The 27,854-nt window shown below is 35.9% G+C and overlaps 2 protein-coding genes across 8 annotated transcripts in view; one reads left to right on the forward strand and one right to left on the reverse strand.

The window, feature by feature from the left end:
• CTNNA3 (catenin alpha 3) overlaps nucleotides 1-27,854 on the reverse strand; it is a 376,683-nt gene that overhangs the window by 220,628 nt on the left and 128,201 nt on the right. The window lies entirely within an intron of this gene.
• LRRTM3 (leucine rich repeat transmembrane neuronal 3) overlaps nucleotides 1-27,854 on the forward strand; it is a 77,849-nt gene that overhangs the window by 20,633 nt on the left and 29,362 nt on the right. For 2 of the 5 annotated variants that reach the window (XM_085555009.1, XM_032445276.2), the window contains one exon: nucleotides 11,713-11,763. The exons of the other annotated variants lie outside the window; for them this stretch is intronic. In XM_085555009.1, the coding sequence (XP_085411135.1) occupies nucleotides 11,713-11,718 (6 nt within the window). In that variant the 3' untranslated portion in view covers nucleotides 11,719-11,763. The remainder of the gene's footprint in view (nucleotides 1-11,712; nucleotides 11,764-27,854) is intronic. 5 annotated transcript variants of the gene reach the window in all.

The following is a 27,854-nucleotide window of genomic DNA, read 5'->3' on the forward strand; positions in this document are numbered from 1 at the left end:
TGCATCAGTAGGAGCACTGACCATTATGATACCTCTATCATAAACTAAACAAATTTATATGCAGGGCATTTTACTATTTGGGCTTTCTCCTGAGAAAAAGACATTGTATTCACATAAGAAAGTCTCATAGTGGAGATGACCAAGAACAGATAGAAGTACACATTTACAGTAAAACACAAGATACAGTAAAACAGTTAAATTAAGGATGAATAAATATTTTTTTAAGTTTTATCTATTAGACCTTCATGCATGTTGATCCCATATCATACTTCTAACCTTAAATAACATATTTACAGGTGCTTTCACTATACAGTTAGAAATGAAATCATTGTAAATAGAAATTCCACCAGATCATCACTAATCCTGGCAGCAAGTTCTACAGATGAATTGTGAATCAAAAGATTCTAAGAAGTTATTATAAAAACAGTAACATATCACTTGAAACAAGTCCTTCTAAATGTTTTGTTCAGCAAGCTCTAAATCATTTGTTTCTACTTTCTTGTTATTACACCTACTACATAATTACAATTGAAGATAGACTCATGAGAATAGGTTAACTACTTACAGAGAAGCAGTTATTATCTTCAGTACATTTCTAGTCTATCACATCCATGTCTAACCCCTGCTCATGCCATCACTATACTCTGAACAAGCCTTTTGAACAAAATATCCAGAAGGCATCACATAGTTTTTCCTCACTGCTGATAATTTACTTAAGCCCTAGCAACAGATGTTCAAATATTTCTACTATTGCCAACAGGCAATACTTTACACTTCTCAACAATTTACATTACTTGGTTTGGTACTACTTATTCATCTAGCTTTATTGAGTCCTAGAAGCTCCTAGTAGCCCTTCCTAAATTCGACAGATCTAAATAAATGTATCCTATCTGCAAATTTTGTCATCCTTTCATGGAAAACTTCAAAACATACTGCCTGAAGACAGATTTAAATAATTGAGAGCTCCCTTCTGTTAACCTCTAGCTGCACATGGACTCTTTATTCCTTTTCTTCTTGCCTGCCTCCAGCCAGGTCCCATTCTGGAAGTCTACTTTCCCTTTCACCACTGCATAATTCACTTTTCTAAATAGACTTTCTAGCTAATGCTTTCTGAGAGACCAAATAAATTCTGTGAATGTACTGTTTTTTACCCACATTACTCCATCAAAAAACACCTATTATCTATTTTAATAAAGCAATTCTAGAAAATACAGGTTTCTGGGTAATACTTTTAAGCATTTAAGACAAGTGTAGTTGTTCCCCACCTACCGCATTGACTAGATAGAATAATTAGGAGACCAATAAAAAGCAGTTATGGGCAATATTTCAAATATCTGCAGCAGCATCCTCCCAGGAAACACAGATGAAGTACAGTCTAGGAGTGGTTCTGAATTTTATTATCATTCTCTGTTATCCCTATCACCTGGAGAAGCATAACTGCACACATCAGTACAGGTTAGGGGCTGACCTAGAAGTGTGCTCTCTGGATAAGGACCTGAGTGTCCTGGTGGACAACAGGTTGGCCATGAGCCAGCAGCATGCTCCTGTTGCCAAGAAGGCCAAGGATACCCTGGGGTGCATTAAAAAGAGTCTGGACAGCAGGTTGAAGGAGGTTAATAAAACACTGTTTGTTTTCTGATTTAATTATGCTTAACACTAGGTTCAAAAAGAATGTTCATATTAGGCTAGACACACTACAAAGCACTAAGGCTTAACAGTGGAAAGATACAGCTGTTATCTTCATACATATGCACTGGAATGAAACTAGAAAATTTTATTACAGAACTATCATTCTGCAGGGGAAATTCAGTGAATGTATCTTTCATTTTCTCTTTGAAAACCAGTGAGATGAATAGGAAAATCAAGACTTACTATGTTAAAAACTATAATTGAAGCAATGGGTGTAGAATTAAGTTTGATTTGTCTTATTGATAAACAATGCAAAAGCATGTAAATGACAAATTAAAATCTACTTACAGTTGGCAAAAAGAAGCACATATAACGCTAGATGAAAATTGTTTGCTATACATATACAAACATGGCCAGTATTCAGAGAAAAGCATATTTTGTTCAAGTAACAGCTGTCATTCTAACAACCCGATCATCAATGCTTTATAATAGAGGAATGAAATGGAAAAAATAACGTTACATGCGCATTTTGTTTATGAATCACTTGTTTGGGATCAGTCACATTTTTTGCTATCCAATTAAGTTACCATCTTATGAAATTTAATATTGTCATCTGAGTTATTTTTCACTCAAAAAAGTTTATTTGCCCTGTTTATACCACAGATACCTCATAGACTGACAAGCATTCCATATACACACCTTGCATACACAAAAACAGCAGTCAGTGCCTATTAACTACAAGAATTAAATACCATAAAATGATATTTCCAGGTAACTTCATGGCCCTATAATCCAAGCAGAATGCAATTTTGGATGCATATTCACATAAAAAGATAAAACCTACATGTTTAAAGCTAAGCTATCAAATCTAAACACAAGTACCTTAACTTCTGTTCTGAAGATACTGTACAGGTGTGAGCTGTGTGGGGAGGACAGGCAAGCACATCACCTAACTTCACAGAAGTAAACTTGATCTGTAATTATGAATCTTATCTTGCCATCTAAATTAGACATGGTATAATCCTTCTAAAGTCACATTTGAATAACCATTTTAATAAGTTGAAGTGGTGGTTCTTTTTGTTGTAATTGTTGGACTTTTATTTTTTTTATTTAAGATTCAGGTCATCAGTTTCTTTTCCGGTATCTAGAACAGAGATTTAAAAGTTGAGCCCTGGTTTGAACATTGTCTGTATTTACTTTTCCCTTCCAAGATCTGTATGGTGTTCATTCTTAATATAGCTCAAATACTCATAAATATACATTTAGGAAAAGCACTGCTTTTTAATATATAAGGGCATTTGAATAGACCTATTGAGAAAGAAGCTTCAGAAAACTAGCTGTCTTGTGCAAAAGTAGAAGTACTGCAATTTTCAGTCAATGAAATGCAATTTCTTATTTACAAAAACCCAGAGGCATATGTGTCTTGCGGATGCCAAGAAAGAATGGTTTCTTTTTCCTTCCGTAATAAATCCATGCAAATTAAAAAACAACAACAACAGCAAACATCTAATTTGCAACTAGGTTACAGAAATCTCCATGTAATATAGAATATTGTTAGCTCATCTGCCTGTTATTATCAGGCCAAAGCTTAGATATATTTGTGCAAACGTCCTTACAGACTCCTGGAAGTTTAAATATTCCCTCATATCTGTAATAAATCAGCTGTTCTCCACTTGCAAGTGAAAGGTTACTTGCTTGTAAAAGAGCATTTGTTAGTGAGAGGAAGGAATGTGATTGCTGTCAGAGTCCAAAATTTGCTGCTGCTCAATATCTCATTTGATTACACAGTTTTATGTATCCTAGTGCAGAAATAAGTCTGAAGATTTTCATGCATTAATCTTACCAGGGTGCATTATTACCAGCAATTTTAAGATTGTTTTAGGAAATTATTCAGTCAAGTTTCTAGAGAAAAGCCATATGGAAAAGCATTTAAGCTTAATTGCTTGTGAGTTTACTCTTCTCTAACTAGTCTGCACAATGACAAACCTTCTCTTCTATCACTAAAAATAACTCAGCTCCCACTTACCCTTGTATTGCTTGTCCTGTAATTCTAAAGTGAAACAGGAATAGTATAAAAAACACATCTAACACAGTCACCATGTAGCAAGCTTCACAGTGTCACATGGCCTTCTAGAGATTTCAGGGCAAGTGTTCAGCCTCAGCATCTTCAATACACTTATAATTGATCATGGCAAATGTTTTTATTTGAAGTTGACTCAGAAATAGATTTAAGCAGCTGGCTGAAATTTTATTAACGTGAGTCACCCACCCCCATACATGCAAATCCATAACAGAGCATGTACACTCATCAGTTTACCTGCAAAATTCATCTGACTACAGACACTTTGTTAAAGAAGCAGAGGATCCCCAAGGAAAGATGTATTCATGGCAAAGCTTCATGACTCCTTTCTGTGGCCCATCCGCAGGAAAAAGGGCATGAAAGACATCAGCAGAAGCCAAACACAAAACAGTGAGAACATTTCCCAGAAAAGGCTCAGGAGAAAGAAAAGCAAACGAAACAGAAATTACACAGGGGAAAAAAACCCTGCCTTATTGAGGACAAGTTGGTAAAAGCAAACATGTCACCCCCAGAGAAATTAAAATAATTGCCAGTAAAGAAAAAACAGCAATAATGGGAGAGTTTTGTTATCTCAGTCATGCTGTGGTGCCAAACCTAATCTTAAGATTGTATTTCATGGATTAGCCAGACACGAAACCTACTTAATGAAAAACAACTTACAGCATGGTCAGAAAACCCAAGACAAGGATCTCATCGAGAGCATTGCTATCGAGAGGACAGTCTGCAAGAGGGATGTTGATATATTTAGATGCAATGTGCCTACTGCAGAGATTAAAAAAAAAACAAACAACCCTAATTCTCCTTATTAGCTCTTGACTTTAAAATGCTGAGCTAAATGAAGATATAAACTTCTTGAAAGTAAACAAAATACGTGGAAGTACTGGTAGTAGCACAAAGGTTATGCTAATACAGTATAGTGAAAGGTCTCAGAGCACACCTGAATAAAAGCTATTGAAATAGCCACAACAAGATGCCTCTGTGTTTATACAACACGTTAGGAGAGGGTATTAGAAATAGCCTTGTCAAAAACTATTGTGACGATACGCAAACCAGTATTAACTGAAGGATCAACAAGGTTAACTCGACACAGGAGCCATGGCAATTGCAGAAAAAACAACAACAAAACACCTCTGAAAATGCAGAAAATCTCTGAGGTTTCTATAGATTCATCCTTAGATGGTGCAATTGCAAAACTGACTGAAAATGCCATAACAGTAGAAGAGGTTGCGAACCTGAAAGAAAAAGTAAGTTGTAAAAACTCACCAGAGCCAGCCAGAACCCACCCCAGAATTACAAACAAATTCAAGGATAAGAAAACTAATCATTGTGGCATCACATATAATGCTTTGAAACTGCTTCAGCAGCAGAACAGAAGGCAGTATGCCTGATGTTGGTTCTTACCAAGAAACCTCAGACCTAATTTACTGGGGATTGGTACACAAAACAAATATCTAGATTTAAGCGTTAGGAGAAAAAAACACCTCCAAGTAACAGGGAATGGACAATCACCATGTACTGACAAAGCATTAGTGAGACTTTCACAAAGTCATACCTCATAAAATTATTGCTGCTTTACACAGGACTCCAGAAACAGCTGCAAGAGCTTTACTGTTATTTCTTAATTAAAACCCCAGAAATATATTAAAGATTATATTAAAAATTGTTTTCAGTCTGGACAGGATCAATCACTTGTAAGATATAAAATCAAGATTGTCACACAATAAAATCCTGCTTTCTAGGCTCTCAATCCCAGCTCTCTCAGATGAGATTTTCAAAGGTTAACTGAATTGGGCTCCCAGAGGGAACTTCTTTAAATACTGGTATCCAACATTTTTTGACAAGGCTGTGTGACAAAGTTAGTTTCAGTCATCCTACCAACAACGCCCTACAAGTTACTTCAGTTATTTCAAGGTAAAATTAGTTCCTGGAGCAGTGTTATTTTCCTGATTGAACACCATGATTATACAAATCCCAAGTCACTGGACAACTTTAAAATTGATACATTGTTTTTCTTTCACCCTCACTTCACCCTTAGGTTGAAAATTCTCTTAAGTCTTTATTCTTCTCACTCCAGCAGATAGTTAGTAGCTGTCAGAATGGCAGAAACCTAACCAAAATATACTTCTAAATTTTTTTTACCAGAAAGATAGCCAGTTTTCAGTCTGTTAAGACTATGAACTCTTTTCATAAGCAAAGGAAGGGCTGCTTGTTGGTGCTTGCTCCCAAAGAGACTGAAGGAATTGCTGACGGAACAGGGAAGGACAGCCAAAGCTCAGAGTTGCAAGGGGAGCAACCAGCTCTGTTCAAACACACCCCAGTACTGAAACACAGATATGGTGCCTGTTATTTACTTCTACCTTGTAGCAGTTCCCTCTTTGGAAGGGCATTGCGTTAATCAAGATAAGGCACAAAAGCCTTAGAGATTCACTAAAGCACTGCAGTTTTATAAATCTAAACCAAAGTTGCACATAGCCTGTCACAAACACTCTTCAGAGGAAAAAAAATATATAAATGGGTCTTTATATCTGTTCTAAGAACAAGCATGAGGAAAACAAGTCATTCTTTCCCAAACCGTCCATTCACAAATGCCACCATCACTTTAATCACAGTTTCTTTGAACAGAGCCTTAGGAAGAATGAAATAAACTTATTTTAGACTAGTTTAATAAGTTACACCCTAGAAGTTGTGCACCATGCTCAGATTTGGAACAATTTCACCTATTTGTTGTACCAACTACTCCAGACTGCTCTCTCTCTGCATGAGCATTTTCTGCTGTGGCCTGCATCACTTCCTGCAAATATGTGGTGGAAAGCATGATCCCTGGCAGGCTGCCTTAGCTGTGCCACCCACTGCCTCGGGTACAGATGCAATGGGGACCTTTTCCCAGTCATGCCTGCCCACTCCTCAGCCTTAAACACAGTGCTAGAAGAAATAATCCTCTGTTGTGAGGCTACTCAGGACACTGAAGGAAATGAAGGGTATTAACATCCTGCTCAGGCATGTTAGAAAGCTCATAATAAAACCCTCTGCTACAAAGCTTTTAAATATTTTTCTATTGACTTCTACAAGATATTTTTTAAACAGCTCTACTTAAACGGCTCCATTGTGATTTCTAAAAGAACTACTAAATTAATATGCTATACAACTAGTTCTAAGAATATTATAAGAAAAAGAAAAGCTTTATAATACTTGTACACAAGAGATATGGATTTGGCAATTAAACCTTAATTTGGATTTCATTTAACAATATAAGAATTCTGCCAACTTCTTCAACAGACAATGTATTTGCATTAACACACAGCCATAATCTCTCCCATACCGAGCACTCTACACATTTGTAGTTGCAAGATCAGCTGGTCCTTGGTGGGGCTATACTCTCCAGTCAGCTTCACTGAATTAAAACAGAAGCAGACCCAAACTTCAACTTCAAGAAAGCTCTAATACATTACTCTTCACATTAATCAGAAGCATATGGTCTTTGAAATAACATAGAGTCCTCAGTGACTCAGCACTACTGTTCATAGAAGGAAGGGCAGTACATCAAACAGTTCTTATTACAAAACAAGTGTCTTTCAAAACACTGGGATGAATCTTTCTAAATCATCTGTTTGTCAAAAACAATTTGCAGTTTCAACATCTAAAAAGGAATAATGCAGTGTCCCCTTTGAAAGAAAAAGACAGTATTTCAGCTCCTGCCAATTTCCTTATAAAAAGGGTCACCACATTCAGGGGGTCTGAGCAAACCAAACAATCAAGTAAATGTGTGAGGGAAATCTGCTCAGAAAGGTGTTCTCATGGGATTTGCAAGCATCACTGCACTAGCATCACTTCAAGAAGTTGAATAGTTTAATAACTAGCTCAACATATGCATGCTCTGTCTCTGATACAATAGGAAATTATCCTGCTTGCAGTCACCCTTAAAGAAGTCTGCTGCATGGCAGTGCTGCCCATAGATAGATACAATTGTTTGTATTATTTATTGTACCATAAAACTAGGACTGTCCAAATTGTGCAGATATTCCAGATATCTTTTAAAATTAATTCCTTATTATCAGACCAACAACATTTACTGTGTCTACTTTCCATTTATTTGCGAGCTATTATGTTTTCCTGACCTGAGTTCCAAAACTATTCTTTGATATCATTTTATACCTGTATGCAAGCCAAAAACATCTGCCTACTCCAGCCATCTGGAAACAAGTGTTATCTCACACAACTCCTCCATCTGATATTAATAAAACAACATACCTCATGGTTTTGTATTTGAAATTAAATGTCAAGGAAAAAAAGCATACTTTGGATCAATATAACTGAATATAATATATTCAAATTTTATAAATATGACATTAGAATATGCACCCCAATATTTGAAGATCAGCAAAAACAATCTATAGCAAATAATCTGTTGCAAAGGAATTGTGCAGGTCTAGAATTTGTCATGGCTAATGTCTCTCTTTAATGTGTTATAAATAGTTATGAAGAAAAGCAATCAAAACCAAAACTTAAGGGCAAGACTGTGGCCCAATACTGTCTAATGCTAATCAGTGGAGATTTCATTAACTCATGTAACATGTCTCCACATGAGTTAAGGAGATCACTACCTAGCTAGCTCTGAAAACATAGAAAATAAGACTTAAAGATGGCAAAACTCCTGCAAAACCAAGACAAACAATATTTCATACCAGAGATTCAATGCTCATTATCCAGTAGGCTACTGCATTGAAATGCTATAAACCCAAAAAGATTTACAGTTAAAGGAAACTATAAAATTACTCCCTTTAGTAAGTAACAAACTTCACAGTATTTACCTGTAAGTGAAGCCAGTGATTCCTTTTATCCAGGTTCCACCCCATTAATAATTAAAACTACAAGAAAATGTCAAGGGCCTTTGACACCATTTTTGCTCCAGGTAGGGATGAAAACCAACCATTCTTATATACATACATACATACATACATACATACATACATACATACATATATATATATATATGTATATATGTGTGTGTGTGTGTTTGTGTGTATATATATATATATATATATATGTATGTATTATTTTATTTTTTTTCCTCCATGGCTGGACGGAACATTGTACCAAATATTTGGTAGAAAATTAACTCTTAAGCCCTGAGGTTTGCCTGAGATAGACCAGTACACAGAGGCAGATCTGGGGGGTGCGGTTCTTAAGTTTTATTATATCTGCTGCTTTTAAATTAGCCAGAACTGGGATTTAAACTATCACAACACTCTCCAAATCAGTATCTAAACTACCCAGCTACCACTCTTAAATCATTTGTTCAATTCAACTCACCCAGCTGATAAATTGTTGTATATTTCAGGGTGAAAAAAAGGCCGACAATTCTCTGCTTTTTTGTTGTTTTTGTTGTTTGTTTCCTTGTTCATTGCTAACTATAGTTGCTTCCAAAAGCAACTGCAGATGCCAAACTACTCTCCAAACTTCCTGACTACAGAAGTACTTCCAGCTACAAACTATCCTAGCAGTAAGATACAGAACTAAGACTCCAGGAACAGAAGTTGCTGTTAGGAGCCAGGAAGCAATGATGGCGTGCTGATGAGCAGCACCAGTGATGCTCAAAGCACGTGAGAGAATCACCAGGGTGCCACAAGCAGGAACAAGGGACAGAAGATTGACCCCTCAAGAGTGATTTTGCCTCTCAAGCTAGACCCTGTTGCTGACACAGGGCAATTGAAAGTCTGAGCATTCTCTGCAAGGCCTGTGGGAAAACTAACAGACTAGGTAACAAGAGAAAAACCCTTATCAAGGAGAATCTGCTGATTCTTTCCTCCCCAGGCTGCAGCTTCACAGTTGCTTTAAATTGACCTAATTACTCACTGTTACTGAAGAGTATAGGAAACAAAGCCTGGATTTTCTCTTCTTTCCTTGTGTCAGTGTTAGAGCTGGTACTGCGCACACTGAGAATTTAGTGTTTTACAAGGCATCAATTCAGCTGGAAACTTTTTTTTCTGTTTTAAAGTCTTGTCAGGTTCCCTGCAGGCTGGGCTATTTCCCATCTATCTCAGTGCCTCACAACCACACCTAGATTCAAGGAGTCCTGAATCCACAAGTGGGGAAGGCATCTGCTCTATTGAGAAAGACAGCAAATACCTGCTCTTATAGCAACTCCCCATGATTCTGAGCAAATCCTGTCCTCTACTTTAAAACATTTCCATTCAGCTCAAATTGCTGAGCTTTTTTGTTCAAAGCTGTAGGCTACCGAACAGAAATCCTCTCCATGCCTAAGAGACTGCAAACAAACAGCTACAATGTATGCAGTGTGAAGTAGAGACAGATTTTACTCTTCCTACAATGTGACATTCTTCAGTGAGGCCCTAGGGGAAGAGCATTTGGCTAAGAATTTTCCTTAAGTAGCCAACTTGCAAAAAGATGTTCAAATTCTAGAAATCTCTTTTATTTCTAGTTATCTCATTACTTCAAGTAAACTAGCTTCATACCTCTTGACTTTTAATGCTGATTTCTTTGTGGGCTTTGGCTGAAAGACCTCATGCTTCACAGGTACAACTGGACAGAACTTAACTGGTGACACAAACTACAAGACGAATCAAGTAGAAGCTCCAGTTCAGCAAATCAAGCTGTAAATGTTCCCAAACATTAATATATTAAATTCTCTTTATAAGCAGAATTTACATTTTTATTCGTTTGTAAAAAATCAATTTTTTTCTTTTGAGAACTTGCTCACAGAAGCCATCTTTAAAACTTCTCTTTGATGTTTCCCAAAAACACTTAGATTAAAGGACAGTGTTTTGGCACTCCCACTTTCTGGCTTCTCTCTAGCTCCATACCTGACAAATTTTATTGTTTTTTTTTGTTTGTTTGTTTGTTTTTGTTTTGTTTTTGTTTTTTTTTAATATCTCAGTATTTCTGAATATCAAGACCTTTGTTTTACAAAGGTAATGCTAAAAAAACTGCTATGAACAAACAGTTACTTAAGTGCAGCATGACCTATAGCATGATCACAATTAAATCCCATCTGGCAAATGCAAGACTCATACTGAGAGGTTTTGGCAGTCTTCTAATATGTGAAGAGGTAAGAGGTACCAAGACTGCATTTAATTTAAGGGTCCTGCTGATACAACCTGGCTTTAGTTGCATACAATTCAGCTTAAGGAACTTCTCAGAATCAGTTCATCTCGTATCTGGGAGACAGAGAGATGAGGAGGAGGAGGAAAAGAAAGATGAGAGATTGGAAGAGAGTCTGAAGATGTAAATACAAATCAAGGACAAATCCAGAGACAAAGACATTATTGCAAAAAAAAAAAATAGCATGAAATGTTTTTAATTAAAGCTAGCACTCAGCATTTGGGTCTAGCTGCTAAATTCTCCCACTAATGTGCATTAGAAATACTAATGATATCTGAGAGGAACAGTACTACTTAGACAAAGTAAGACTCATAAAAGTTAGGACTGAGTGTGCAGCAACTGACAAAAATCTGTGATAGATCTGTCCTTAAAACAGATCTATCTGCCTTTAATTTTAACAGTTTTTATGATACTCCTTGTTGAAGTTAATCATGAAACTCAGCACGTTCACTGTCAACCTATACAAACACTAAAAGTGTTGTATACATGCTGATAAACACTGAGAGCTCATCCTTGGAAAGATTTAGGAGCACATAGACCTCAGAAAATTCATTTTAATAAAAGATTCGTCTTTACTCTGAATTCTGGGAGAACTTGGTACTGCATGTTGATCAACAAAATTAAGTGTAGCATAAATCTTATAAAAATTGGCTTCTTTGACTTCACTGAGAACAAGAAAGTCATGACAGATAATTTACTGGAATCGTTTATGAGAGATAAAATACAGTCCCTAGCATAGCTTATTTACTGGGATGTGAAATAAGTAACATTTTCCCACCACTCTTAAACATGAACTATTTTTTTTCCCTTTTTGCTTCATATTAAAATTCAAGTTGATGTAGTGACTCAATGAAAACTAATGCTGTAAATATTGACCTCCATAGGTCTGAGATGATGGCTGATACCACTGAATCCTTGAAACATGTTTGGAAGAAGTAAGTGGAAAAGTTTTGTAAGCTACTGTAGAATTTTCTAGTGCTCTGTGCACATTGTGAAGTCTAAAAATGCGTGCCAGACAGCACAGACAGATGTGATTTACAGCAATTTCTGCTCAAAACTAGTTAACACTAAAGAGCTGACTGATCTTCATTTGATGTGATTATGAGTTAAGAACTTTCTACCTTTTTATTATGAAACTCAATTTGTTAAAGTGCCTTTTTTTTTTTTCTTGTAATACAACTGTAGTTAACAGACATTTCCATCAACATATCATTGCCCACATTAGCACGCACTGTGGAATATCTTTCTAGTACATCTATAGAAAACACAGCTTTTAAAATATTACTGAGTTTAAAGAGATAATTGGAATGAGATGAGCGAACAATTCATTTGTTCCTTCTCCCTGAGGACAAAGATACTTTTCTTCAATGGAAATTCTACTACACAGGGAAACAACTTTGTGAGAGAGAATTGCTTTGTCCATAAACAGGTGTAGAGGCCTGATTTAAAAAACAATGCAAGACAGTTAATTCCATTAACCTCCGTCAAAATAAGCTTAAGTAGTATTCCTACAAAGCTTCAGCTTCAAAGAAAAGCAGTTTCTAGAAAGGATGAATGAGAAAATAAATCTAGACTGGATGCGAAACACCATATTTCCCAGTGGAGCTCTTAGCAGACCAAATGTCCCTCCAGGGAGGCTGCAATTGATTATGCTGCGGACAGTGGCTTAATAAACAAACAAATGTGACTATGACCATGTCTGTTCCTTCATCATGCTATAAAATTCAATGTTGTCATATTTCCTCAATTAGTAGTCAGTAAATAAGTTCACAACATGATCTTCCCTATTTAAAAATGAAAGAAAAAGAGTGGTATCCTTTACTACTTAAGCTTAGGGACAGGTGCATTCTGCTTCCCAAAGTTCATACACACACAGTGCTTGTAACCACACAAGAGGAAGAGGAGCAAAATGAACCTCAAGTATGTTTGGAAATTTTTGAATTTATAATGCAAGAAAGATTTTAAGTATTACTGATTGTAAGTTTTATAAAATAGGATAGCATTAAGATGTTGCTTATTGATAATACAGAACTTGTCAAACAAACAAACAAAAAAATCACAATCCCACAATAAAACAACAGTAAATTTAATTTACTTCAGTACCTTTGATATGGGTGGGAGGGAAGATAAAGAAAAAAATCACACCTAAATACAGTTCAAGTCTTCAGAAATAATCCTTTTGCTGTTTAATAGATAAAAAACTGGTCTCACTCTGAAATAACTCTTGTGGAAGCTGATGAAAGACTTGCTAGGACCTAATTCAAGGGAATTGGATTGTGCCTGTGCTTTATTTCAGCGTCAGAGACCATTTGTCCTCTTTGTGATTTCAAATGGACCAAGGAAAGGCTGTGAGTTTACTCCAGTAGGCCTGAGCTGATACACTGCATGCAGTTGCAGATAAAGCATTTTAAATAAAATTTAATAAAAGGCAAAATACACTCGAGAAAATGAAATTCAGAAGGAATATTGTTAACATTAGTTATGATTAGTGAAATTGGATAATTGAAAAATATTGAAGGAAACAAGAGAACAATTCCCTACTTGATTAAAAAAGTAGCAAAAGGACTGATGATCAACATTATCAATAGCAACTGAGAAAAAAAATCAGTAACTTGTAGTGAACATTTAGGTGCAGAAACAGAAAGACTTTCTGAGGGAAATCACTGGCAGGCACTGAGGCAAACATAAGTCATATCTAAGTGCAACTTACATTCAGTTTCATCTGTGGTTATGAGTTGCTAGACGCTTTCAAGGAATACGTAAGTTTCTTAGAAAACATACATAAAGACCACAGTTTATCTGAGGTTAAGCAACTTTCAGTACTTCCTATTTTAACTTATCAGAACTGGTAATCAATATTGGGATAAAATAATGTAATGGACTGTGCATTCATCACTGTTAAAAAAAAAAAAATGTGGAAAACAAGAAATTTGTGCATGACAAAGCAAACAGGCAAGTGTGTGAGACAGAGACAGGTGGGTGGCTGTCTACAGGCTATAGAGAGCCAAAGCATGTAGATCCAAGACCAAAGAAGAAAAGCTTTCTTCCCCTGGATCCACGAATAAAATCACCATGTATTCCAATAAAGAAAACCTAAACCACTAAGCATGGAAACAGTGCCAACAAACTGCAAATGATGTATTCAGCACAATGAGTAATAAAAATGCCTCAGAAATATAGAGAAGCAGAAGTAGCCAGCTATGATGTCATCAAGCTCATTTAAAATCCACCTACACTAATTATAAGGGTCCAAACTCATTCCACCTTCCAGGATAAATTAAGCTTATGCGCCAACTACACCACAGACTGTTCTTTAAGCAGAGTACCAAGAAACATGATAAAGGGATAACAATTTCTTACTTTCCCACATCTCATTTATGTCAGGTATAAATTCATTTCTTCAAGGCACATCCTTAGCTTTAGAAATGGCAACATTAAGTAGTATATTTCAAGATTTATTTCCCAGTCTTGAAACCACGAGTTAATGCTAGTAAATTACAAGTAGATTAAAAATATATAACCCTGTGCAAAATAAATAAATAAATAAAAATTTTAATTAAAAAAAAAAAATCAACAATTTATTAGCATTAAAGCTTTAAAATACAGCCTTTATACAACTAGCATGGTGTCTGTCTTACAGAGAGCCCCAAAGCAGTCTTCTATACAAGAAGTCCCAAACAGTTCTGAATTGAGGCCTCACAGAATTATAACCTACACCATCACTACTATATTTTTTATTAATTCTAACTTTAGTACTGAAAAATAAAAAAGGCAGGAAAAAACCCCAGTGGCAAAGGTTGAAAAGGCCTTTGTAAAATCCTAAGTTAAATTCAAATGTTTTGTTTGAATAAAAGCTATGCTTCAAATGATCTCATTACAGTTTGCATAGTTGAGAAATTATGCCCCCCCAAAGAGCAAGTCTATCGCATGTGAAAGTTATATGAAGACATCTCATCCACTGGTCCTTCCCAACCAAATACCTGCTTTGTGTGGCAAGCAGTACTGGAAAAAAAATAATGGTATGACATTGTCCTGAACGCTTAGTATGTGCCAACGTAGGGCACAGGCAGCTCAATGAGGAGGCTGCTCATACAGCATGGAATTTAGTAGGAAGGAATGAATGTAGCAGCAAGTGCTTTAAGCATGAAATGTAGTTTAGTGATGACTATGTTCTACTAATATGTCTAAATACTTTCAGCTGGGAGGAATTTATGTACTTGTGCTGCATGCAATTTTCTTAAAAGCTGACTTGAAATGCCACTTAGGGGTCTCAGTGAAATCATGGAACTTTCCACCACTCTGGAGCAGGAAGACAGTGGAATATGGGCATAAAATGTGTTCAGGAAAAACAGTATGGTGACAGGCATTACAGATAGATTTTCAAAATAAAGATGTGTATTTGTTTTATATACAAGTGTATTTGATTAAATGAAAGGATAACAGGTGGCATTTATCTGAATTAAATAAACACATCAGGAACTTGAATTTGACAATTTTCAGGTGTTTACATAGTGCCCCACACAGCTCTTCCACAGCTGAAAGCCTTTAGAAATGCTCCGAGGAGAACAGCTCTAATTGCAGAACATGCAGACACGCATGACAGTGCCCTAACAGTCTTTCCCTGGACAACCAGGCAAATAGGGCTATTACTTTATTTTTACTTTCTAAAGAGTAACCTCCAGCTGTGTCAAGAACTGCAGCACTGAGGCAGAATTAGCCAGTTTGTGAGGAGGTCTGACCAGAAAATGTCTACATATTTTACATTCTAAAACGTAAAGCTAATATATACAGAAAATATTAGCCAGACACATTCCTCATGCATGAAACATATGCAAAAAACCAACCAGGAGGCACTACAAGACACTGAGAGAACTGTTCTGTTAGAAATGACAACCATGAAAAACCTAAAAGCCTCTCTAAACCTTCCAAATATGTCCTCCATTTCCCCAGTGTAATTTAAAAGTTTATCAAAAGTACCTCATTCTCATTACCGACCTATTTATCCAGAGACTTCTTGGTATCCATGGCATCATCATTCAGCCACCAGTCCACTTGGGAAAAACAAAACCAATTCTCAAACCACTTCATAGGAATCATGCAGTTCAGCATCTGACCACTTGGAAATAGATCCAAAGCAAACTGCTTACTAACAGCAGTCACCAATAGTTGATAACGTCCTTAAGGGTTGCCATTATTTGTCCTTCAGCACTGACTAAGGGACCACATTTTGGCACCCTATTCGCAAGGATCAGATTTTCTTATTTAGGAAATGCACTATATTTGCTTACTCTATTACAGATTACCGCTGTCCCTTCACGTTTCATATAAGATTACTTGTTTCTGACTTGTGAAAAATAAACTTGTATATTCACAGAATCACAGAATTATCAAGGTTTGTCTTTTCTTGCATTCATATGGTATCCTTCTCTTTAATCAGGCATTTATAGTGTTTCTAGCTGTGACTTGCATAGAGAAAGCTTTATTCTGCTGCCATTATTATTGCCAAGCAGTTCCATCAATTACAATGGCATCATTTGTTTAATAAGATGCTAACCAACATGAGGGTGAATCAAGCTCCCAGTAAGATATCTGGCTAATTTCAGCTAGAATTATGCTTCTGCTAACCACCATTCACATTACATGGTAATTTTCTCCCAACTTTCCCCTGTGCTAGCTTTTCAAGTGGTTCTTAATTAACTCTGTTTTATTTATGAAAGCATATTTTGCTAGACTTTTCCCGAGAGCTTTAGTAAACAGCTGTATTAAAGTTGTCTTATCACATCTTCTGTAATGCTCTCAAAAATGCTGGGAGAAAGGAATAATATTTAGAGAAGCAGAGGTGTTTGAGCTGAAAGTTTCTGGTACGTTTAGCCTGTCTTTTAAGCATTTTTTCCTTAGGAAATCACAATGGATTTGAATGCTTATATCTGTGCCTATGTCATTCGCTTTCTTTTCTTGCTGCTTTTTAACAAGTTGACCAATTTTGGTTTAATTTTGTAGAGGAAAGAAGTCTTAAAAATAGTTCTTACAAATACTGAGATCATAGGGAACAGAATACGTGAGAGAAACTGTATAAATATTCATATTGGAGGAAAGACACAGTTCGCTATTTGAGATGCAACTGAATTGAAGTAACATGTCCCTCCAAGGCAGAAAAATCTTCCTCAGCTCCACAACAACTGGTAATGCTGTGCTTTCCACAAAGACCTTAGCAGTAGTTGCTACGTTTGCAAAAGGAATGAGTGCTAATTGTCTTGAAAGTACACATTTGGATGCTCATTACTGTAAAGATAGATTTCACTTGTACTGAAAAATGAGTGCTGTCTGCTGGGTAACGAAGCTGAACTTTGTACTCATCACTTTAGCATGTTATGCCTCAGTTTGCTGTGATACACCAATCACATTTAAAACTAAAAACAAATACTTGGTGATCATTATTCACTACAGTACCCTTGTAAATCACTTGTTAGTGAAATGCACTTTTGTTGGTAAGGTTATTACTTAACATGTCTCAGAAAGATTCGGGCTTTGAATAATGAATTCATTCACTTTTCATGACAAACAAATCTTATCAACTTTTCTAGATTTTTAAGCTTTTGGTGAGTACTGACGCAAGAACTGATAGAGTGGTCCATCTAAAGAATTACCCACCAAAAATAATGACATTATATTTAAATTACATATTATATATATATATATGTATACAATAGATATTATATTTAAAGTGAAAAAAAAAAGAAAACTAAATTACATTTAGCTCCACAACAACCAAACTTCAATATTGATGTAAGAATAAATTTAAGAAGTTACTAGATCAAGTCTTAATTTTTATTTTAGTTCTAAAAGAGTTCAGGAATTAAAACAAAATTTAAACAAACAAACAAACAAACAAAATAAATTACAAAGAAATGAATCATTTCAGATTTAAAAAAAAAAAAAAAAAAAAAAGCCTCTTCAGTTTGTCTTTTTTGGCTATCCATTTATCCTTTCTCTCTTATCTGTGGACAGCCAAGGTTGTATATTTGATTTACAGCCCTTCTCCACAGCTGTGCTAGCATGTAAAACATAATGTGAATGTCTTTACCTCATACTGACTCATCAGTCAGAAGTTTTAAAATTCTTAGCTTATGAATTTTTAACACATATTCCAGTGCAATTGTTTACCTATTGTCAACACACTCTGTGACATCACACATTCTTCAATACTCACACCAGGAAATGGTGGGATAAATAGACAAACAAGTGATGAAAAGTGACATAAAATCAAGGCAAATTATTGACAATTACTCCCATGATTCCTTCCAAAGTCTTGGGAAGGTGTGCTAACTCCTTCACTTCAATTTCCCCCACTATAAAATAGGGATATTAATACTTACCAACTTTGAAGTGGATGCTGAAAATTAAGTTGTACTTGTAAACTGCCCTGAAGGTAAAAGAACATGATACAAAGGCTACATATCATCCCCATCATCAGAAATTCACAGTGTATAATTTCCTCCTCCATACATATGAAGGCAGGAAATTATCCTACCTAGGAGATTGATGGCACCTGGAAATTGTAGGCAGCCACCTGCTAAATTACTATGGATGAGTCACCAACACTTAAAGTATTAGTTCTTTACTCAGTGTGACTGTATTTACTCTAACACAATGTTAGAAGCATAATACAGAGTTGTTTGTAAGAGAGACATTGTTACTGAAGACTGTAACTAGCACATACAACCACAGAACCCAGTGGTGGAAAAGATGGTTCTATTTCAATATCCCAATTTCAAAACCGGTACTTCAGATCACACAACACAGGAGAAGCTCTACTGGTTTATACATGCAATAGAGCTGGACCTAAACCCTAATTCAGCCCTGTTAGATTTATGCTGCATACGTCTCTCTGTTACATTTCCCCCAGCAACTTCCCTTGTGAAAAAGAACCCAAGAAACACAACTTACATTTCAGGACAATCAAATACATAAGAGATAAGGAGCTGCATTGCACACAGACAAGAAACATTTAATCGAAAGAGAAAAGACTAACTACTTCTGTTACTTTCAAAAGATTCACAGGCATAACCTCAGCAAGTTTAAATTAAGATAGCTTCCTAGATATTAGTGGAGCTCTGCTGCTTAACAGGGGATGAAAGGTTATTTAAATTCTTAGAAATAACTAAAGTAATGCTTGAGGTATTTGAAACTGTATCGCCATTGAATTTCCATTCCTCATAACTTTGTCTTCTGATGGTTTGCATCCACTGGGCTTTGCACTAAGTAATTTCACTCTGTTAATTATACGACAGCTATGATACAAGGATCTGTCTGGTTTTAATCTTGCATAAATGAAATAATAGTGAGCTATGTTGTACGTAGTTGTGACAGTATATGCATTGAAGAGATTAGAAAACTAAATGAGAATACTCAGGCCATCTTGACACCAACTATGTTCATCTGAATTCTCAGCTATTGCCTCCAGCTGAATTCTAAAACAATCAAGCTTCCACTCTAAGAATAATGACCTTTGGATAAAAAAAGTTCTTGAACACAACCTCCAGATGTAGTCAGATGAATTTCAGAATCAGCATGCAAAAATTGAAACAAATATGTGATTTTATTTTTTTTTCATTTCACAGGAAGGATTTTAATGTCTACAACATACCTTCCTCTGTATTAAGTCCAACAGTGCTTTATAGATAGAAGAACTGTTCCACCCATATCTAAGTTCTTTTCTAGACTTAGAATACCCAGCTCTTTCTTTCTTCATAGGTATTTTCTAAGCATCACAATTTCTACTTCTTCAGTTTGTGCCAAACCAGTACAATAAACCTCCTCCTTGCAACTCAACAGCACCCCAAAAGAAGGAGTGTTGTTTCAAATATACCTGCTACCTTTGTAAAAATATGATTCTCCCACCTCCAAAGATTTTGCCAACATACATTGGCAAAAAGAGTGAATTACATGTTACTAAAATCTTAATTAAATGAAAAGAGTGAAAGTAAGTCAAAAGCCCAAAACAAAAGAGACAAATTAGTTTAAAAAACCTTAAAAACAGATGAACTCCTAATCTATTTTGTCCCAAAGTTGATATTAGAATTTTAGTCGGTCATGTTGATGACTTTCGAATGCTTCTGAACACTTTAACATCGATTTTAACTTGATAATATTAAGTTGAAATATGAAAAAAAGTAATGCAAGTCATTAGAAGACACATAGAATGTGCCAGTAGAAGCTAAAGACTCAAAACATTATGAGGTTAAGAAAGCTTTTCTCTTCATTTTACCTAACACTCTATAACAACAGATGCAAAGATATTCCCAGTAAGGTTTTCTCTTTAGTTATGTTTCCACAAGTAACACCATCTAACATGTTTCAAGCCAACTAGCAATTCTGAAAATACAAGTTATCACAAAGAAACATAATTTCTATCAGGAGAGGAAAAAAAACAGAAAAAAATCTTGAGGGGATTCCAAAGTACAATTCATATAAATTTGGTCTTCACGCATTTATCCAGTGAAAACACTGAAAGACATTTACAGTCTCACATTGCTGTCAGGCTCTTCCCCCTACACAGACAATTCCAGTTCAGCTCTAACAGAAAATTCACACAACTTGCCCAACCTTTACCAACACGAAGTCAGGTGTACTTCAGATGGCAAGTATCATAGTTTAGCACTGTCCCTTTTCCATTTAAAAGCCCCATTTAATCTATGTCCATAAAAGACTGCAGAGATTGCTTGACCTGTCATGCATCCAAAATTCTGCGAGTCCCATAACTTAAATCTTCAGTGCCAAATATATGGAGAAGAACGGGGGTGGGTGAATGTTTTGAGTTGGGTAGTTCACAGTAAAATTATGACTCTCTCTATATATTATATATATATATATAATATGTATTATACATATCTTGTATGAAAAATAAATGAAATGTGGATAAATATCTATTATAAACTACAGGATCCAGTTCACTGCTGCTGTTGAGGTACCAAGTCTTTGGACTTCTGAAATATCCTTCCTGCCCATTTTTTGAAAAATGGCACAAGCTGGAAAAAATGCTTTTTTTCCCCCTCACAAACAGCCCATGAATTTGACAATTTTCCATTAGCTTAATCTTCCATTATACTAGCAGCCTCATTGAGGGGGAAAAAAAAATTAAAAAAAATCAATGGCCTTATTGCTCAATATATGCCTTTGCAGTAAAATCACTGTCTTGCTGTGAATCATAGTTTTAAGAGATGTTTGACTAATGCGTTCAAAAATCAGACAAATTAAATAGATGTTGCAGTCTGTATCATACAGACAATTCTATAATCTTGCCTGCTAGTAAACAACTTCCAGCCAGTGCCAAGCAAGCCACTGGAGCAACCTCTACAATTAACAATCATCATAAAAATACAGTTTCTGTAATGCTCTTTATTTTATTCCAAACCATTTACCAGCATTTAGCTTTATTATTTTCTCAGCCACTGAAAAACAAGGACAACATAACTTCACCAACAGCAATGAATGCATTTCAGTCTAATTATAACATAATCAAACTCAAAATCAGGCAGAAATATTGGAAATTCATGAAGACAAATGCCTCAGATGCCTACAGAAAGTACTTTGTAAAACATTACTTTCTAACCTGTATGCAGAATTACTAACATCCTCAATTTTATTAAGCATTCCACAATTTTTAGCACTGTGCTATTTCAAATCTATAGGAGGCTGTCTTATTGAGAATGGCAGTCCATCAGTACTTTATGTCACCTCTTATCTTACTGCTTATTCTTTGCTCATCCTGGTCTGATAATGGCTTAGAAGACACTGAAATTCTTGATGAGCACTACTTATTTCAGATGAACAACTGGACTGTCACTCCTCTGACAGCTTACATAGTACAGGCCTCTCTCACAGCAACAATTACTAGCTTTGATTAGTTAGGACAAAGAGCAATAATAAAAAACTGGAACATACGAAGTTCCACACAAATATAGAGAAGAAATTCTTTACAGTAAGGGTGATGGAGCACTGGTACACGTTGCCCAGAGAAGTTGCAGAGCCACCTTCTTTGGAAATATTCAAGATCCACCCGAACACCAACCTGTCTGGCCCTCTGTAGGGAACCTGCTCTAGCAGGGAGTTGTACTCAGTTTTTAGAGGTCCCTTCCAACCCCTATGATTCCATGACTGTGATAATCAGATGCCACAGCCTCCTGAATATCATGATGATATAAGAAGTGAGAACCTAAGGAACTAGCAAAAATAGCCAAAATCTTTCAGAGATGTGAATGTCGTTAATGAAATGTTTACACTGGCATAAAACATGGCCCTATGGATTTAATAATTTATCAGCAGACATATTTCATCATTTTTTTTGCAGGCATAAATTGGAGTTCATCATGTTTCTGCCTAATGGAAGTAGGTGGAAGCCAAGAAATTGAGTACTGGAAAACTAACTAATCCCCTTCATTTGTTCTCAGAATGCTGCCATCTCCTCCTACTGTCAGAAGTAATACTTCCTGTAGTGGACACAGCAAACAGGGAAAAAAGGAAAGAACTAGAGCTAGCAACAACAGGATATATTAACAATATGTCTGTGCCAAAAGATTAACCTTATGTCACATTACTCTCTAATATTTCATTGCTAGAGTATGAGAAGAACAGTTGTGCTGTATGTCAAAATGTTTGAAAACTTGCTCATGTTCCCACAAACATTCAATTAAATTGGATGTCTAATAGGATAGATTATATTTCTACCTTTCTTTCAGAATCTATTAAACATCTGAAGTACTATTAGGTAAATGTAATCAGATGCATATCTTTATTCACTCATTTTCATAATGAGTGTTGTAAAGGAAGGTCAAACTTTGCATAGAAGGGTTTCCTACAAACTCTGTAAGGATTAGAAGATAAAAAGAAGGTATAATTCATGCCTGCTACCAGATTGAGCTAACTTCAGGAACATAAAGTTCCATCATAGTTATGTCAACAGCAAGGTAAAACAGTAAGAATCTGTTAAAAGTTTCTATGTTTAAAAAAATTCATCCTGATCAAGATGACATAGTAGCAGCATTTTAAACACAAATTCTACCAGAATTCTTCCACTTAAGTTTACTTGCACTCATGCTCATCAAATGTCCACTAAGTCCCTCATCACAGGAGAAGCCTGCTGAAAATGTCTCTGCTGCTTTCTCTTCCTTTGTAGAAATCACCTCCAGATCAGTGAAAGAAACTCATGCCCATTAGATTTTCAGATGCAAATTGGCACAGTGGTGCCTACTGGAGTGATTTTACAACTCAGAGAAGGGAGACTGCATGAAAGCTTCCAGCTGGAAGTGTAACTTTAGGTGCTATTTACAGTTCACTGCAAGTAGGAATAGACTTAAAACTGCAAAGCAACTCTGGGAGTCCCTAGCAACTTTGACATTTGCTTCAGGTGGAGGAAGCCTTTTGTACCAGTACAGCCACATGTTTCTGAAGACAAGAATCAAAGAAATAATGATTCAAAACATTCTAAAAACAGGTGTTTGATGTTAGATTGCTTAGACTTGGCTCTAACAAAATGAATCGCACCCATAGGATTTAAAACAGGCTCTTAAGCAGCTGGATTTTTTGCAAACTTTCAAAACTCTAAAGTTCCACAAATTTCAACAGCCTTTTGCTAGCTTTCTTTCTCCTTTTACTTATCCTCTGGCATTTACCTATGCCAGATTGTGTGAACTCACTCATAATGTGACCATAATCTCGTGCATCCCTTTACTGACCAACAAGGATGTTTAAGGCTTGTTCTCACTAATTCTATATATCATCTCTGTAACTTCCCTTGAAAGATACTACTATTCTGAGCCAAAGCTCTAATTTGGACTTTGATACAGCATCTGCTATACTGCTCAAAACAGCTATTAGCTTTGATCAAGACAAAAAGCTTAGCTATGAGAATTCTGCGACTGATTAGAAACTAGTTAAAAGAAAAGCAAAATATCAACATCTGAAAAGAACACAAGGGCTTGTAAGAGAATATATTTTATCTCCATTTTCATTTACAGTAAAGTAAAACTATGCTAATGAAATTTGCTGACAAATTCATGAATCATCATCAATAGCAGCGGATGGGAGTTTATACTGAAAGTGAGATGTCAGTGAAGACTGCAGCAACTAGGATAAAGACTAAAATTGATGGAAATACAAGGTCATGCATAAAGAAATGAATTATTATTTTTTTCTGTTAAGAAAATAACAGCAGGAAAAAACCATTTGAGTGTATTCATCAATTTCAACCTTAATATGAAGCCATAAAGCAGTATGGCTGTAAAAATAGTAAATCTGATTCTAAACATGTCAATTCAGTCAACTTTCCATGAAGAAAAAGGGGTTTAAACTTCACTATAACAGACATGGGTAATAACTTATTATAGAATCATAGAATGGCTTGGGTTGGAAGGGACCTCAAAGATCCAGCCCCCACCCTGCTGCAGGCAGGGTTGTCAATCACTAGATCAACCACTAGATCAGGTTGCTCAGGACCCCACCCAGCCTGGCCTTGAACATCCACAGCCACCCTAGGCAGCCTGACAACCTCTCCGGGCAGCAGATATCTTGGATAATATCTAATTCTTCTGAGTCATACTTAAGGAAGTGATTCAAAGCCAATTTCTGTTGTAGAGAATAATTTGTATGGTAATCCCTGGAAAGAACAAAAAGAAATCTCCAGCTTTGATTTTTATAACATACAAAAATTAAGGAAAAAAAAGAAAAAATTAGATCTATACCTGTGCTGGTAGAAACCAGTACTAGAGCCTTTTGTATAGAATTCATAAGCTGGATTCAGCAAAGCATCACTCCACAAGATTTTGTCCTTAGTTGGGGGATCATCTTCCCTAGGTTACATTTGATACTATCTCACAGCGATCACCTTTGCATTTAGACTACATCTTCCTCAAGTTTGCTTGACTAACTAATGCACATACAAAAAAGCACCTCTGGTTATATACTTTCAATAATGGGAAACCTCTATACTCCAACAGATGCCATAGAAGATTTAATTTTAATAAATACTATAGATGCTTACAGAGCTATTTTTAATGCATATGTCCTGGGATTCTGGAAGCAGAGATTTTGGTCATCACAAAATTTGACCAAATACCTATAGGTAGATACACAAACCTTTTCTTTGCCCCTAGAAGATCTCATTCTAACAGCAAAATTCTAATTTAAGGAGTAGAACTGCTACTAGATAACTTAGCAGTCCTGTAATCTTGTCAGAGACCTCCTGTGAGAGACTACCTTTGACACACACTTGTTATACATTCCCCTTTTGGGCACAGAACGCTTAAGGTCACAGTATGGTTTCTATGGCGAATCCTCTATTCCAAAAAGAGTTAGGAAAGATTTTTATGGTACTATTCTATTCATTTACCAAAGTCCTCAATAAAGGTGAAATGTGCCCCAGCTTCTTTCTGACCATTTTTCCAGAAATATTATTAGTATAAAATGCATTTCTATTCTCAGGCATTTTAGGAGATGAATAACAAGCCTTAATCATTAAAATATTCCTGAGGAAAAGCAGATGTCAAATATCACACCCTGTAACACTTCCTCAGAGAATTTTAGGATTATATTAAAGTCTGGATGCAGGGAACATGACTTTCCCAGTGAATTTTAATCTCTTTTGTTTACAGAAAATTTTGTAGCTTTCAGGCAGATTATAGCAAATATTTAAGACAAGTACGATGCTCCTGTTTGAAAACAATCATAGACTGGCAGGAATGTGAATTGTAGTGCTTATCCACCACCAGCAACACAGCTCATTTGCATTATCTGTTGTTCCTTTTATCTGTGCTCACTTTATACTTACACTGAGGTTGTCATCCTTGTTTTTATTTACTTGTATCTGTAAATTACAGTACTGGCTGAGGAAAAATAATTTCAGTACATCTGACAAATGCCACAGTTTAAATGGCAGGGAGTTTCCACCTTATCCATCTAACATACACAACTCTCAGTTTGTCTACGCTAGCATCTTAGACTGATGAGACAAGCGCTTCAGGAGCCAAACTCATCACATTTTTGGCTGGCACTGTATAGTGGTCTGAAAGCAAAGAAACTACTCTCCTTTTGCATGAAACTAAATCAGAGGATGTGCTCCAGGAATACTTCCAATGCTGCTAGTGCTCCTTCCGCAAGATCAGACATGATCTGAAAGAAAATATGCACAATGCAGACTCGAGGTCCTCCTCACCAACTGTTTCCCTCTACACATCTGCTCCAGTTGCACTCACTAATATAGACGCAGCTTGTGTTTTCTCTCAAAGCTCCTCTAATGAAAGTTAGGGCCCTTAGCCCTAACAGTTCTTTCAGCAACAGCTGGAGCTCCATGAAGTCAATAATTAGCCATGCCTTTTCATTAGTAAAACACAGAGAATAAGATTAAATAATAGGAAAGAAAATGAAGTTGTATTCTCCCCAGGTAATGAGACCCAATAACCAGGAACCACTCGACCCATGAATCAGGCCTAAACTCGCAAAATATTGTGCAGGTATTTAGATATTTTATAAAAGTTATATGCAGATTTCGAGCACATCTCCCACAAATAGAAGAAGCTGTGAAGAGCTTATATCAAATTTAAAAAAAAAAAAAAAAAAAAAAGACACTGAATCAATTAAATTAAATGATTGGGTCTTTTTCATCAGCAAGCATTCATAGAAGTCACCTAATCATACTTTCTAAAACATTCATTTGGCAAACTAAGGAAAGCTGTTCTGTTTCAAGTCACAAATAATTCAGATGTTTTTTTAAATAATGAAATCAATATGCATCTATTAGGTAATATAAATGCATAGAACATACACTAGTATTTTATTTTTGTTTTGCTTTGTTGGTTTTTTTTGTTTGGTTGGTTGTTGGTTTTTTTTTGTTGTTGTTGTTGTTGTTTTTTTTACAAAATTAATTACATGACTGGTAATTTTCTTTGCAAAACATTACCCGTACTGTTACAGAAAACCTTTTGTGTTTTCTTAACAAAAAAAATCTCTCTTGACCATCCCATTTTTATACAATGTTTCTCCTCAAAATAGTTTCAGGTAGGTACTAATGGGAGTTAGTGATGGTATGGCTAAAACATCATACTGTTACAAAAAGTAATGAAAACAAAGACAGATAGCCTGCTGCACTGTGGCAGAATGACATGGCCACTCCTAGGGGATGACATTACACTAGTCACTGGCCATAGAATCTTTGGGGATGGCAACATAACAACAGAATAGTTTCATTGCAGTTCTATTAAGTCCATGATACTCTGAAAATTTAATTTCATTGTTTGGCATCTAAATGGAATATTCTCACAGGACAAGCTGGAAACTAATCAAGCATTGACTCAGCAGCACTTACTCATCAGTGCCATAATATCTAAAACAGTGACTTTCACAGGAGATGAGGTATGAGGAGAAGGGGAAAGTAACAAATTATTTGGTTTGCAGCTGCTGTGAGAGACTCCTGTAACAAACAAATTCTCCATCCATTATAATTACTAACAGGCACAACCAAAAGTATACTTATTTTGTGGACATTTAAATTCTGAGCTCACATGTGGATCCAATCAATGTTTTTGAAATGCTACAACATAAATCATATCCCCAGAAATCTGAGCCATAAGATATTTAGATGTGGATGAAAATCTCTCAGTTCAGGTCTAGTTCTGTTCTTAAATAAATCATTCAAATTTCCTGAATGAACAGTTTCAGGAGACAAGTTCCTCAGTTCTTCCTTCTAACAAGCATTACAATATGATATAATATTATAGCAACCACAAATCCTTTTCTCCAAGTAACCATTCCAGGGGGGAAACAAAAGAACCCTCAATCAAGTAACCATATTTACCTACCATATAATGCTATTAAATACTATTAACTAATAGAAAGCTCTTCAAGACAAGATTTCCCTTGCCCTTGTCTACACAATGGCTCGTTCTGTCCTCCAGCCTTTCTGATGATAGCAATATGAGGTAAACGTCGTGAATACTTGTGAAGTTAAGGGAAATGTTACTACCAAGATGATCTG

This window comes from Coturnix japonica, chromosome 8 (assembly GCF_054131305.1).
Source record: "Coturnix japonica strain WE chromosome 8, WE-NBRP24, whole genome shotgun sequence".
Lineage (NCBI taxonomy): Eukaryota > Metazoa > Chordata > Aves > Galliformes > Phasianidae > Coturnix > Coturnix japonica.